General features: G+C 54.5%; 3 protein-coding genes across 3 annotated transcripts; all 3 read right to left on the bottom strand.

Annotated features, from left to right (window-relative positions):
- Positions 1 to 117: 117 nt before the first annotated feature.
- VTN31DRAFT_4714 (uncharacterized protein) lies at positions 118 to 3,608 on the bottom strand (the record flags this gene model as incomplete). Its single annotated transcript, XM_069405133.1, has 3 exons — positions 118 to 2,326; positions 2,381 to 2,732; positions 2,792 to 3,608. The coding sequence occupies 3 exons, from the start codon at positions 3,606 to 3,608 to the stop codon at positions 118 to 120; spliced, it is 3,378 nt and encodes a 1,125-aa protein (XP_069260227.1).
- Positions 3,609 to 4,429: 821 nt separating this feature from the next.
- On the bottom strand, positions 4,430 to 5,587 carry VTN31DRAFT_4713 (uncharacterized protein; the record flags this gene model as incomplete). Its single annotated transcript, XM_069405132.1, has 2 exons — positions 4,430 to 5,329; positions 5,390 to 5,587. 2 exons carry the CDS (start codon positions 5,585 to 5,587, stop codon positions 4,430 to 4,432), a joined length of 1,098 nt encoding a protein of 365 aa, XP_069260226.1.
- A 1,905-nt stretch (positions 5,588 to 7,492) lies between these two features.
- VTN31DRAFT_4712 (uncharacterized protein) lies at positions 7,493 to 12,923 on the bottom strand (the record flags this gene model as incomplete). Its single annotated transcript, XM_069405131.1, has 2 exons — positions 7,493 to 8,218; positions 8,274 to 12,923. The coding sequence occupies 2 exons, from the start codon at positions 12,921 to 12,923 to the stop codon at positions 7,493 to 7,495; spliced, it is 5,376 nt and encodes a 1,791-aa protein (XP_069260225.1).
- Between the last annotated feature and the right edge of the window lie 1,686 nt (positions 12,924 to 14,609).

Here is a 14,609-nt window from a genome sequence, read left to right as displayed (position 1 = left end):
CAACCCTAACTTGTCCCGCACGATAAAATGGTAATAATAATATCCTCGCAGATCAACACCCCGTTCAATAATGGAACAGAAAAGAAAAATATCAAAGCCCGCCAGTAACAATTTACATTATGACTCAAACTCCACCTTGTTAACTCCGCCATTCCCATCATTTCCTCCCGCCGATCCTGCTGGGTCCGATGACGTCGGTGGCCCAGACCCGTCCGAAGGCCCGTGCCCATCCGGCACCGTTGCGGCCTCCGCTCCCTCCAACAGGTCCCGGTCCCGCTCGCGCACACTTCGTCGCTCCGGATCGACAGCCGCTCCACCTGACGAGAGTAACCCACTGGCGGGCCCTGCTGCGTGATCTTCGTCTTCGTCGTCCTCGTCCGCGTCTCCGCGCCCCAGCGCATTGCGCTCCATCTCGCGCTGCGCTTCCTCCATTTTCTTGCGCACCTCCGCGGCCATTCGCATCCCGTCGGACACAATGTTGTCCAGAACTCCGCGCAGGCCCTTGGCCGGAGGCACGATGCCGCCGGATGCTCCGCCCACGGTGGCCCCGGACATGGTCTGTGATGGCGCCTTGGCCTGGCCAAGATTCGAGAACGTGGTAAGATTCGACGACAAAGACGACGACGGAGCGACAGAGGCCGGGAGAGGATGGTCTGACAGGCGGAAAGACTGAGGGAAGAAGGACTCAAAAAATTGCTCCAGGAGCTCATCCGCGAGGATCACCATGCGGAACGTCGGGAGAGTGATGTGAAGTGGTTTATTCGGGTTCAGGGCCGCGTTTGCTGTTTCGGGCCGACCGATCGAGGGTTTGGTTGAATTCTGCTCGTTCTGTGGTGTCGCCTGGGCTGGAGGCGATTGCTTCCCGGACTTCTCGTCCATTTCCAGAAGATCTTCATCCTCCTCCTCCCCATCGTCAATCACGAACGCATCTAGCCTATTTGCAGCATTGCCTGACGCGTTGTCTGATGACTGGTTCTGAGGATGGCTGGGGTCGGCGTATTCAAAGCAGCGCCGGATAAAGGAACTGACACTGCCCAGAAATCGTTCCTCAACGCTGAGCTTGACTCGCTCGCGTTTCTCGATCGGCACGCCGGCCTCCGGGATCTCATCCTGCGTTTCAGATACAACGATGGCCCCATCGAACCCTCTTCGAGACAAAAACAGCAGGGCCTCGGACATCTTAAGAATCCCTTCCCGGTCAACCTGGCCATTGCCTTGATCATCATACAAGTCAAAGAAGTAATTGATCGAGTTCATGATGTCTCGCGTGCCCTTGAGCCGTGCCAGCCCATTCACGACGTTTTGCAGACTCAACCCATCGGCGTCATCCGCCTTCCATTTCCGATACAGCCGCTGCATGAATTCATGGTCTGCAGGCTCTGGCTTCGAAACTGACGCGCTGCGACCCCGCACCGAGTTATGAGACCGGTCCTTTTCCGACGTCGACTGCTGTCGGGAAGGACCGGGCGAATCCGCGACCGCCCACTTGGCGACTGCGGCCAAAAAATGCCGGAATGCCTCGTAGTCCATGTGCGTGGGACTGGGACCCAACCCAACGCGACCGACCTCAGCGTCAACTGGTGGCCCCAAAACAGACAATCGCTCCATCTTCTTTTTCTCCATCCGCTGCTTCTCCTCCGCCAGACGTTTCTGTCGTTGCTCCTGTTCATAAAGGATATCGTAATATTTGTCATAAATCGCGCCCAGATCATCCAGGCTGAGCTTCTTGCTCTCCGGGCCCAGGTTCCGTATCGATGTGCGCTTGGCGAAGCTTTCGATGCTTTCAAGAACGGCATCCTTGTGCTTAGCCCTCTGTTCCGTGATAGTGCTGTGGGTTATCCCACCAAACTCCTTGAAAGCAACCACCATCAGCTCCTGGAAGCGAGTGATTTGCCTCAACTTCGGGTTCTCCGAACGCGGATGAGCTGATTCATCCAGTCGCGAAAAATATGACTTGAGGATCGAGATAAAAGTGCCGTCATCGTGGGCATCCAACAGTTCCTCGCCGTTGATGCGAAGGATAGCTAGCCCGATCTGAAAGAGAACTTTGGGGCCTTCCAGGAAAAATACATCCAACACACGGAAAGCAAAAACCAGGGGCATGGAGTTAATGTACAGCGAGAGGAACCAGGGCAGAGATACGACGGATAATTGCACGTCTGACTTCACCAGATGGTCCCACAAGATGGGCATCGTCTTCTCCACTAGCGATTCGAAGACCTTTTGATCCAGCAACGTGCCGTACATCGTGGTCGAGTAATAGCCAGGGAGCAGTCGATCACACAGGACGGAAAGCAGGAAAAATGCCTGCGCTTCGGACATGTATCTGTTGTCCCCGTCAGCTGATTTGCCAGGTCCCTGCGTTTAGCATTGGACGCACATCAACAGTGCCGCGACCACTATATTCATCGCCTGGCAATATCCAACTTGTTTGTTTGTCCAACTGTAGGCGGTGAGCACCCGTCGTAGGCGGTTGATTCCTTCCTCGCTCTGGAATCCCGGATACTCGGGCAGACTACGGTTTAGATCTTTCTCGATCTCGTCAACGGCAAGGGACTCTTGTCCCGAGTACTTGGCGAGGGTCTCCTCATAGAACCGCGGGGTCCTTAGTCGGAGATATAACGAGCCTGATGTCAGTTCCCAGATCTCACCGCGCAGCCGATTCGGCAGACCGACGCGGATGAGTTTATGAAAAGTGGGCTGGCGGATCAGTGTTAGATTGCGCCCGTTTTCTGCACGGGGATGTTAGCGATCGACGGCCCAGCGAGTATCACTGTTGACGCAAGTTCACCTCTAAAATATTCGGCCCATAAACGCATTTTACTTCGATCCCTGAGCTTGCGCGGATCGCCGGGATATCGAAATATCATTCCCAGTCCCGCGTCAGGGGGCTGTCTGGCCGGGGCAGTGTTATCTGGATCATCTTTGCTCTTCGGCGGTGTTGTGAGGAGATACTCGGAGTAAGCTGCAGAAGCGACGACGCGAAGATTCTCAATCTCCTTCATACACTCTCTGAGACCCTTCTTTAGACCATCACAGAAGCGTTCACAGCTCTGCCTGCTGCCGATCAGCTGCAGGGTAAACCGCTGTGGGACAAAATTCGGGTCCTTTGACGCCTGCGGTTTCCCCAGAGCGCCGTTCCACGTTGTCAGCGCGAGCGTAAAGACATGACTGAGACTATTCAATCGCTCCACCCGACGTATGGCACAGAGGGGGATAGTGAACCCATTGCCCGAGGGCCCTGTACCGTGAGTCTGTCCCGTCCATGCCGTCGAAGCGCTCAAGCTGGCCGTGGGGAGGAAACTGCTTGGCTGTGTCGAGAAGCACAAAAACCGCTCACTCAGGTGTAATCGGCCCGTGTACCGGTTCCCTGCCCTATCTAGATCTCGATTTCCCTGGCTGGCCGCGGTCGAGGATGGCGACAGAGGGAGGATCAGCTCCGCCGTGATCTCTTGCAGGGGGTTCTGAGAATCTGGGAGACGGAATTGCTGTCGGAAGAGGGATGCTCTGGAGGGATTGCGGTCGTTGGATGAGAGACTGGGAAGGGCAAAGTTTGCGGGATCGATGAAGGACTGAGCCTTCTGGACCAGCGACGAGAGCTGGAACATGATGCTCTGGTTGCGCGACCGAAGCGGAGCAATGCTATTTAGACGGAGAAGTTGTCGAACAGGCCCAAGGAGAGCACACTGGCGCTCTCTTCTGGGAGGTCAAGAAGAGGGAAAATCAATGGAATCGCAATATTAACTGCCAGCCTTACAGCAAAAAAGAACCGCAAGAACCGTCGACCTGGCAGTGTAGCATCAGTTAACCCAAGATTGCAGGGCGGCTGGAAATCATGGTTCAATGAATGAACCACATCTTCATCGTCAATGCGTCCGTCAGCGGCAAAAAGGGACTGCGAGGGGAAGTGCTCTATTGGGAAAAGGGGACAACACTAGGATGGCCGCAGCGAGGCGCAGAGATACGCGCAATGTCATTGCTCGCTGCGTTCAGGACCGTCGGATTTAGGTTACTTTGGATTCCTGAGTCGAGTCTGGACAAGCTAGCGGAGCATGCGGAGAGCGCCGGCCTGGTCACGTGCATCAGGGGCCTCACTCTCAGACCATGATTGGCCTTACGGTGATTACGGAGTGCATCGCGAAGATTTCAGGGAGCACGCTTTGAATCGCTTAACCGGCTGGGGAATTCGATACAGTACAAGATCAGAAAGACCAAAACAGCAATACGAATCAGTAACGTGCGAAGTAGCTGACTGTTACTCGTAGAGCCAAAGGGAATATCCAAATGAATGGCTTGTTTAACGAGAAAAGAAACCGGAAGAAAAAGAAACAAAGGCAGAAAAACTCCAGTGATCGACCTGCATCCTGGAACCCGCTTATCCTAAAGTATGAGTATGGCGCATCGCGCATGATCGTTAATGTTGTCGTGATTACTGCTTGTCCACCGGGAGCTCGACATGCGTTTCTTCGCTGTATGGAGGAAGCTCCTCGTTCAGCTCGTCGGCGGCCATCAAACCGACCTTCTCGCTCTCAGCGCCCTGCTCCAGATTACCTGTGGCACGCTTGCGGCGGCAGCAGCTACGACGGTAGCGGGACCAGAGATAGTTGATTCCACGGCCCACCAATGTGCCGAGGATGCTGGCAGTCAATCCAGCAACAATGCCGAGAAGAGTCGGAACCACGATGAAACGAACGATATGGGACAGTCTGTGATGCAGCGGGCGCCAGTGGCCATGAGGCGGCGGCGGAGGGTGGCCATGGCCCGGCCGCGTGCCACCCCATCGGTGACCCCGAAGTGGCACACCTTTGATGTAAGGCTGACCATTGTGAGTGTAGATGATGCGATCGCCTTTCCGACCGCGGCAGCCCCCGAGTCGCAGATGACCCTTCGCTTTCATGATCCGCTCCCGGACAACTCGCAGAAGCACGCGGAGGCGCTGGAGCAGGACGCTCTTCAAGCACGCGGGTTTCCCGTGACACTGATTCAACGCCAAGTGGCCCTTGGGCTTTGTGGACTCCTCGAGATCAAACCGCCCGATAGTCAGCTCTCCAGAGGGACTCCGAACCACAAACAGAGAGACTGCCTTCAGCGGCGCCGGATAGCCCTCGATATCCAGCGGGTCGAACCGGAATTGGAGGAGCTCTGCATTATCCTCCTGCGTCATCACCGTCATTGCTGCGAGCGAGAATCCCATCCTCAGCGGCTCGGTCGCTTTCCCATCCGACATGCGACGTTCAATAGCCTTGACGTTCACCACGGCGGGGGGCTCAGGGAAGACCTGGACGCCGTTGAGGTACAGAGCGTCATTGTCCGTAGCGAAATTAAGCGACTGCGCGGAACTCTGATCAGTATGACGAGGCTAAAGCATCGACCACCCGGGCAGTCTTACCACAGAGGTTTCGACATCCTTCTTCCAGATGACCTGCCCATCTTTAGCGATCTCCGGGAACGGGCAGTCGTTGCAGACGATGTCGATGTCCATGCCTTTGGATGCGATGGTTTCGATCGGGTGTGAAACGACCAAGAGGGCGGAGGCGCTCAGCGCCCAGGCCCCGATGGCCAGAGCCGAATGGAGCAACATTCTCATGCGACACTCGATGTTCTGCAGTGACAAGAAAACGAGCGACGAGAAGTTAGACAAGAGAGAGATCGTAGGATCGTCCCGTGGCGGGGAGAGAGGATAAGGCCACCGCTACGTAAGCGTGGAAAGATACGCTAGTCCTGATTAAGTAGGTTAAGATATTACGTAACCTGCTTCTAATCTAAGCCAGAACAGGCATCCATTTGTTCCCGTTCCAATCAGCCCCCCAAGTTGGAAGATTCATCATCCTCCTACCGTGACAACGGATGATGCGAGACGAGATCGATGCGCCGAGGACACAGCGTCATCTTGGAATGATTAGAGTGCGGAGCTGGACACAGCATAACTGAAGGAGGCGTCACAATCACATGATGTCAGAGAACTGCCGCACACGGATGCGCAGTGGAGCTGTCTATCAAGTGCAATGTACTCTCTCGGTATGGACTGGGCAAATCCTACAGGTTACTATGCGCGATAGCCATTATCCAGTTGTTACCTGCAATCACCTTGAGAGACAGAACGACAGCTGCAATTCTCCAAAAGCCCCGTCAACTGAAATGGAGCGAACTGTACTCGTAGGTAATATATTCTTGGGCCGGCAAATCGATGCATGACCTAAAATCGTAGTCCGTGAACCATCGAGTCTCCCAGTAGTTACTGCTCGTTCCGAGTCCCGTGGACCTGCGTGCCAGGGACAGACAGCGATCACAGGCAAGCCACTCTATCCTTGTCGATACGTTCCATGATCCGAAAGCTTTGTATCCAGGTGAATGGGCTATTGGTACAAAGACTACCTAGTAATCTACTATATTTTGAAATGCTGCCGTTGTACGTCAAGCATCAACTGCCTGATGAAACACTCGCTGACTGGAATGACAACGTGTAATTCTACATCATCAACTCTGTATCAAAACTCCTTTACATTAACTAGGTACTATGTACGGAGTATAAAGTACTAACCTGACCGTACAAGACTTGGAAGTGTTTTCCTTGTGCTAGACCATCTTGTTGTTCACTCCAGAACCTCTCCCAAACCTCTTCATTAGCGGTGGCGGTTCACAATCACTACGAGGTATGAAATGTGATGACATCGATGCAGCAAGACAGATGCAGTTGTCCAGAGTTTATCGCGATGATGGATCTGGTAACTACCTACCTAATTAACGAATCAACGATGAAAACTCTGGAACTGACCAATCACAGCGCTCATCAAACTCGGAGGCGGAAAAAAAAAAGATACACCGTCCCATCCATAACTTTGACGTGGGTACCGAGTAACCTACCGTACGAGTTGGGCGGAGGGGAGCGGATGAGGACGGGCCGCGCCGCCATAGAGAGACGCATTTTCTGAAGTACATACAGTATGGAAAGGCTAGGGACTTTCCCCACAAGGAACGCATCTCACAGCTCCGTCTCAAAATTCCGGCTCCGAATCCTGGAGTAGGAGGGTTACCTTGTCTTGTGTTGCCAACTTCAGCCGACCAGAGGGCGTATATATGATAAACCAAACCTCAATACCTAGTCTACAGTGTAGTGAAACAATCTCTTTGGACATTGAGGAACATGCTTCTTTTTTTCCTGCATTGCAAAGACTCATCATAGAATGGAAGATGCAGAGCGTGGACGTGTCCGAACCATAGAAAAGCATCATGATCAAGTAGGTAGGCAGTTATAGGTCTCAACACATCCAGGACATTTCGAATAGGACAGATCATGGATAAAACCCGAGAAAGGAATACTCTCCTATGTACCGTAAACAAAACAAGCAAGGACGCATTGGTATCGCCATAACCGTTGACAGTCGTTTTAACAACAATCATGATAGAGACAAGTTCCAAATGAGAACAAAATTGAAGACGAAGTAAAAGAGAAAGTAATAAAAAAAAAAGAAAAAGAAGAAAACTCCCCTCGTTAATCTTTCTGGCCTTCGTTCTCGATCAACTCCACGACAAGCTGACTTCGTTCGTACTTGGGATGCTGCATGCAAAATTTGACAGTTCGACCTCGGCCGGCGTCGCTGGTAGAAGAGAAGTGCCCATTGACGGCGGCGGGACTGAAATTACTGCCGTTCATAGGACTCAACCCGTTTCCGATAGGATTGCCGCCATGGTCCAGGCAGACGACGTTACGACCCGGAATCACCTGTCGTAGGCGCCCGTTCATGGCATTGCGCACCTCTACAAAGTCTTCGTTGAACAGAATCAAGAACCGTCCGTACAGACAGGCGGTTTGCGCTTGGCCGACAAATTCCATGATGACGCTCCGGGATACATCGCCATGCTTGTTCACGTACACGGCACACTCGCTGTACGCGATAATGAACTCGCTGTCGCTGAGTCGGAACATGCCCAAGGGCCGCAGGTCTTTGATACGGTTGCCAATGCTAGTGAGATAGGACTGCGCCTCCGGGGTTTCCGACCGCAGGAAAGGCACCGACCAGGGTTGCTTCTTGTCCAAAGTCATGACCTCAATGCCCCTCTGCGTCGCGATGGCCAGAGAACTATGGAACAAGTTGATGTTGTAGCTCTCGGTCGGGATGTAAAACTCGTCATAATCGCGGAAGAAATCAGTCTGTCCACGTCGAGATAGAAAGCGTGATCGGTTGGTCACAGACTTCTGAAGGACTGGTTCCAGGACCTGGAAGAGCATTGACCGTCAGTAACCCAGACTCCATATGCCACCACGAACATACCTTGAAGGTCGACGAGATTCCATCTCTCTTTTTGTAGAAAACCAGGATCCGATCCTTCATGCGGCCTACAGCGAAAAATCCCACCTCACGGTTTCCGGAGAGCTTCTGGGGCGCACGCCGTGACGAATCATGCTGAGATGTCTGTGCGGGCACTCCATTGGCAGGACATACCACGTCCAAATGGTAAGCGATCAAGGATCGATCTGCGATTAGGAGGAGCAAGTTAAAGTCCTCAAACACCGTGATCTGCGTAACATTGCGAGCGGGGATAGCGCGCACCCACCCACGTGGGTCATCGTAGGGAGATATGAACACTCCGGCATCAGTACCAATAGCACACATGAGCTGGCCGGAGCGTTGCTGGAAGACAGTCGCGCAGTTGACCGCCGCTCGACAGACCACGTTGGGCTTGGGTAAGTTGGCATACCGCGCCTCGACTTCTTGGATGGCTCGATCCAAGGGAGTGCCTTTGATAGTGACCGGCTTCGGACCAGGCGATTCCGAATATGCAAACGATACATCAGCTAATACCCGCAGCCGGAATGGTTCTGCGTTCTGGGCAAAGAGGGACGCGGCATGTTTCGATTTCGCCTCGATGATCTTCTCACACCATTCCTGCCGGTTCTGCAGAGACGTAGAATACAGTGTGTAAGTGCCGGTTTTGCCCAGATGTTTCACCTTGAACGGAAACAGGATCTTGTCATCTCGGGTGCCATCCGACGACGCAAAGGTTGCGTTGGCGCTCGGGTTCGTGCCGGTTCCTGATCCCCGCGCGGCCACCGCTGCCGCCGGAGTGACCGTGGAGATGCCCCGGACCGCAGACTTCACCACCGGGTCGTCATTGGTGCTCTCCAAGACGAGCAGATCCATCGGAATGGGCAGCTTCGAGACATCGTAGATCTCCTGCTTGCCGCTCCTAGGATCACGGCTCTGCACGGCCTTGGCAAGCACCAGGTAGTGATCGAACAAGATGGCGTGGGTGTCCACCAGATTGAATCTCGTCCGTGTGCCTGGCCGTTGAAGGTCGCCTCGGAAAATAACTTGCCGACCAAGGTGCTCCAGATTCAGCTCGACCACCTTTTTCATCTCCGGACGCAATTGTAACTTTGACGATAACTCCATAAGGTCGACCTTCTTTGTCATCTCGCCAACTTTGTTATCACACTCCATCGCGACCATTTTGATTTCCTCGATGGCCTGGGCCAGGTTGGTCTTCTCTTCTGACTCCTTGACCATGTTCTTATGAACCGTGCTGAGGAGCAGCGTGTATCGCTGAATCCGAGTGATCGGGGCCTTGAGATAAGTATCCCAGCTAAGCCGATTCGACTTCGGGTTGTCACGGGCTTGGTCGAGGAACTGCTGGAACATGGGGTTTCGCTCTGCTTCCATGCGAACGAGGTAGTTTGCGTGAGGAAATGTCGCAGCATATTCAATATACGTCGTCTTCGCTCTCCGAATCCACTCCCGGAATATATCGCTGAAGCCTACAATGAAGGGCCCTTGCTCTTTCTGACGGTATTTCATCTGGGCCAAGAGGTAATCTTCATTTACCTTCTTGACTGCATCCACCTTTCCAAAAACGTCCGTCAAGAACTTCTCGAGGCGCTTGGGGTTGATAACCGGCGGCTGGATGGTAGCAAGCTGATCCCGGTACAGTTCTCGTAGCAAGTCCAGCTGCGCGATATAGGCATCCTCGGTGGTGACAATCTCGTGGAGATTGTTCTGACGATCGATTTCTTTTCTAGGATGCGCCTCCCATACCTCCCGCGGCACCTTGTAGAACGTGACCCAGTCTTCTGCCTTCTTCTGTGGCTCCATCATCTCGGCCTTCAGGTTGATCTTCTTCAACGTCCTCATGCAGTGATGCGAGTAGCAACGATCGAAGTTCTCTGTCTCCTGCTCGTGGACCCGGGACGAATAGCAGCCACTGCCGGTGATTTGAAATAGCACGCCGGACAAGGTCCCCTGACCGAACTTGACCCATTCCTCCTCTTTGACCAGTGCACCCTCCTCCAGCATGTTCTTCACGACTCTATCGGCGAGCGTTTCCGCATCGGCGATATTCATGGTTGGAACTTTGTGAGTAAACAACGCGACGATGGCTTCAACAACGGCTTGCTCCTTCAAGTCCGTCTCTTCCTCCGCCAAGTCCTTGATCCAGGCGACGATAGCGCTCAGCGCCCAGGGCTCGGAGCACTTTCGGAACTGCTCTGATGAAAGTTTGGCAGGATTGAACTTCTTGCGCCGTGCAGCTGGAAGAGTCGGCAGATCGAGGGCTAATGCGGACGGCTCCAGCGGCGCATTGTAAGCAAACATGCTTGCAGGGCGATGAGGTAGCTGTTGCTGTGATTGTTGCCTGTGCCTGGCCCGGTCTGCATCGGTCTTGGATCTGATGGGAGGGTCAGTACGCGGTGTGTTACTGTGGTCCGACAAAGATGTCGACCGCGGGACTGTGAACCCATACGAGTCGGATGGAGTAGGCTGTGGAAGAGGTCTACTCTGCCCGGAAGCATCCTGATCCTCCGATCTCCTTGTGGGCGAAGTTCCCGCCGCCGGGGCTACCGGTGGCGGTGGGAGGGGCCGCATTCCAGGATGGAAGAAGAGGTCAGGAGGCTCGCCAGCAATAGGGCTCTCGCTTTCTGAGTGAGCCGCGGAGTCGTGTCCGGCAAGGGCTCCCTCTTCGTCGCCGTCATCGAAACTCATCCTGCGGTTGTTGACGGGCCCTGGCTCGGAGAGACCACCGGTTCCTCCGGTATCCACCCGTGCATTGGCAGAGGACGGGTACGGGAACGGATGAATGGACTCCTCACTGGGAAGATAAAATTGGCCATCGTCTGAGAGATGTCCAGGGTCCTCAGGGTTCTCCGGCCGTTCGACATCCGAAGTTCTTCTGGAGCGAGCTTCTGCTACGGCTTTGAGTTCTTCCTCACCGTAGTGCAGATTCCCCTGGTACCCTCCTTCATAAAGTGCGATGTCGTACCGAGGGACATCACTCTCGCTGTCACTGTCCTCTTTGGGGGGCGTTGAAGACGACGGCACCGCCGACAAAGCTCCGTATGGAGCAAAGAGTGAGCTCCTTGGGCCGCCGCTGCTCTGTAGCCGTTCTGCCTCGGCCCTCTCTTCTTCCTCCGCCTCGCGCATCATGGCCAACCCCGCCTCAGCTTCTGCATCGCTATCATCACTGTAGGCGTCGTAGTTGATGTACTGGCCAGTGCCAGTGGGCACGTTGCCGTTGGTGTGAGTATGTCGCTCATCGGGAGATAAGTGTATGGCCTGATTCCCCTCTGCAAGCAGAGGATCCGGTCGAGCAACGTCGGGCGTGTGCGGGTTTGACTGCGACAGTCGGCTGCCGCTGCTCTCGGCTGCGGTCAACGGTCGTTCCTCCATTGCAGCCTCCACTTCGTTCATCAGGTCGTAAATGCCGCCATTCCCGGTCGGAACGTCCGACTCCTCGGCATCCGGGGGTGGCCCTGGGAGCGGCCGCGCCTGTGGATGTCGATCAAGCGTGTTCGATCGTCTGGGCGAGCTTCCTGCCCCCGCAGGATATGCCGAGGATGACATGGAGGCTGCTACCGCGGGATCTGATCCACTGGAGGGCCTGCCATACGGCTGGTCACCAAAAGACTGGTGAACCGGCGGGGCCGGCGGCAGATCGGGCATTGTAGCAGTCGGCATTTCTTGAGTCACCAGGGTGTCCACGCTCGAGTACAAGGATGACTGCGAGGCTCGGTAGGGCGAATACAGCTGCGGGCTCGCGCCCGGAAAAGAGGGGGCTGAGGTGTAGGTTGGTGACGTTGGCCCAGACATATATCCGGTTGTACTATGCTGGGTCACCGGGGAGGTTGGAGAATAGGGGTAGGGAGGATTCGGAGACGGTTCATGGGATGGGCGAGCTCCATATGCATGATCGGAACTCGATGCGGGCGTTGAATATTGGGCATACCTCGGAGGAACGGAGATTGCTGGTCGCTGAGTATTGATCGCATAGTTTGTCGCGTTCGACGACTGATATGCAGCCGGATTGTACGCCTGGTAATGTTGTGGAGGGGGACTATACTGCGAGCTGGTATTGAGGGAGGAAAACGCCTGCGGATTGTAGGACGTTCCTGGGAGGGAGTAAGAATGCGGCCGAGAGTATTGTTGAGGATTATAGGTTTGGGGGTTGTAGCTCTGAGCATTATTATAGGCCTGGGGATTATAGGCCGGTTGACCCGGCTGCGTCGACGTGGACGCCTGCGGCGAATACGAATGCTGGTAGCTCGAGTAGTTCGACGAGCCACGAGATGACGATCGGCTAGGATTGGAGCGCTGGGAGCCGGCCGTGGAGAGTTGAGAACGGTGCGATCCGAGTGAGCTGTCCGTGGTACTCGTGCGATGGTCATAGACTGCGCCCGTGGCGGCATGGCCGTGCGCCGGGTAGCTCGTGCCATCGGCGGCGAAGTAACGACGGGTTTCAATGGGCGTCGAATCATCACCGGGGACATAACTGGGGGTGCGCCTCAGCGGCTCCGCGGCAGACTGCTGATACTGGTTGTATTGGGAAGTTTGCGGCGTGGACTGTTGCCGCGGCGGGGGCGGCAGGGGCGGCGGCTGCGCGGACGACTGGTTGTAGGCATAGTATGCCGAATAGCCCTGCGGATATTGCGACATCTTCACGGGCAAGAACGGTTGGCCGGAAGGGGGGAGGGCGCGTTGTGGGCAGCGTGCCGTCGTCGGGTCGAACGGCGAGGCGTTGGGCGACCGATCAGACGGAAGACGGAGAATCAGAGCGATCTGCGCGGGCAGATGGCGATCATCGAGCCCGCAGCCCCTCTGGGGTCGAAAAGGCGATCAGGCACGCACAAAGTGGTCGGAAAAAAGGAGGGTTGGAGGTTGCATCCCCGCACGCGTGCCACGGACAGGATGGCGCGTTGAAGCAAAAACGCGCAGGACGCCGAATGCAACTGGGACGTCGTGGGCGACCGGGTGTATCGAGGATAACCGATGCAAGGGGAGCAAAGGCAGTGGGAAAAGGGGTGGGTGTGTTGAGCCGTTGACACCCTAGAGGTAGGAAAGGTACCTAAGTTTCTTTCCCGGAGCCCGAAGGGAAAAATGCTGGGTTTACGGTACCCAAGCCAGCCCCGGCTCAATTCGACTTGGAGCCAAACAGTTGGAGTTTGTAAGAGATAACGAGAGTCGGGATTATTATGGCACAATTTTCGCTTAAACTCGTCTACTCAGGCCTACGGCGGTGTTGTTGCATATTAATATGGACGGGACCCGGCGGAGAGAGAAATGCTGAGCGTTGATGTGTCTCCGCTTTTGACCATTTTACTTATCTAGGTAGTTATTTACTCGGAAAAAAAGAGCATTTTCAGAGCTAGTTAGTTAACATGAGGTCTGTTTGTTTATTTTATTCATTTACTCCGTACAGCGTTGGAAGTTGGACGCTTTGCCCTCGTTAATTCAGCCGTACACCGCGAGAAATTCCCGGTCGGCAATTCTCAAGTGTCTGGTACGGAGTACTCCGTACCTGGTGATTTCCTGCAGGATGCTCCAATGTCTGCAGCAATACGTGCGAACTGCAGCGTCCCGGATCCTGAGTACGTGGGAATTCGGGCGAAAATGAACCCGAGTCTGAGTCTCCCAGTCTGCGAAAAAAAGGTTCACGTGTCATGCAGCAGCCTCAACAACTGCTTTCCTCGTAAAACTCCAGATTGGCAAGGATTTCTCCAGGCTGAGCAGAAATATCTTCCGATTAAACCTTGCCGGAATCTCGGCGCTGATTCGTCATTGCCCTGACCTGCCAGGACGTTGGGGCGACGGCCAATCACAGGATTCCTACATCGGTGAGTTGGAGATGAAAGTGGGACAAGCCACGTGTGGCTGGTCAGGGCGGTGTGCACTGCCACAGATGGCTGTGTGGGTTGTGGAGAGTGCGGCTCTGCTCACCTAGCCCTAATTGCATACCTCATACGGAGTATTTCCGGCCAAAGATTAATGCCGTACCCCTTGGCGGCTGCTGCCGTTGGGCTGAGCTGAGACAAGGGATTGATCTGTCGCTGCCGCTGCTGTTCGTCGTGGTATCGGAACTGCTTGCTTTTTAGAGTTAGGGTTGAGGGTTTGTATAGGTAGTAGATGCTATCCTCCATCCGCGCCATATCCACGTCAAGGGATTAAGCACCTAACTAGTTAATTAATGGTCAGAGAAATCCGATCCAACAAGGGTTGGCATTCACCATACTGAACTGCCATGCAGGCCACTTTATCTCGCCTTGAATCGCATCGACGTGTCATATCGGACAGAGCTTACTGTCAATTCAACCGTCCTGAGAACGGAATCTACTCCTCGTAATT

This window comes from Thermomyces dupontii, assembly GCF_041956625.1.
Source record: "Thermomyces dupontii strain NRRL 2155 unplaced genomic scaffold VTN31scaffold_4, whole genome shotgun sequence".
NCBI lineage: Eukaryota > Fungi > Ascomycota > Eurotiomycetes > Eurotiales > Trichocomaceae > Thermomyces > Thermomyces dupontii.
The sequence above is the reverse complement of the archived record's forward strand: the minus strand, read 5'-3'. Positions and strand labels throughout refer to the sequence as shown.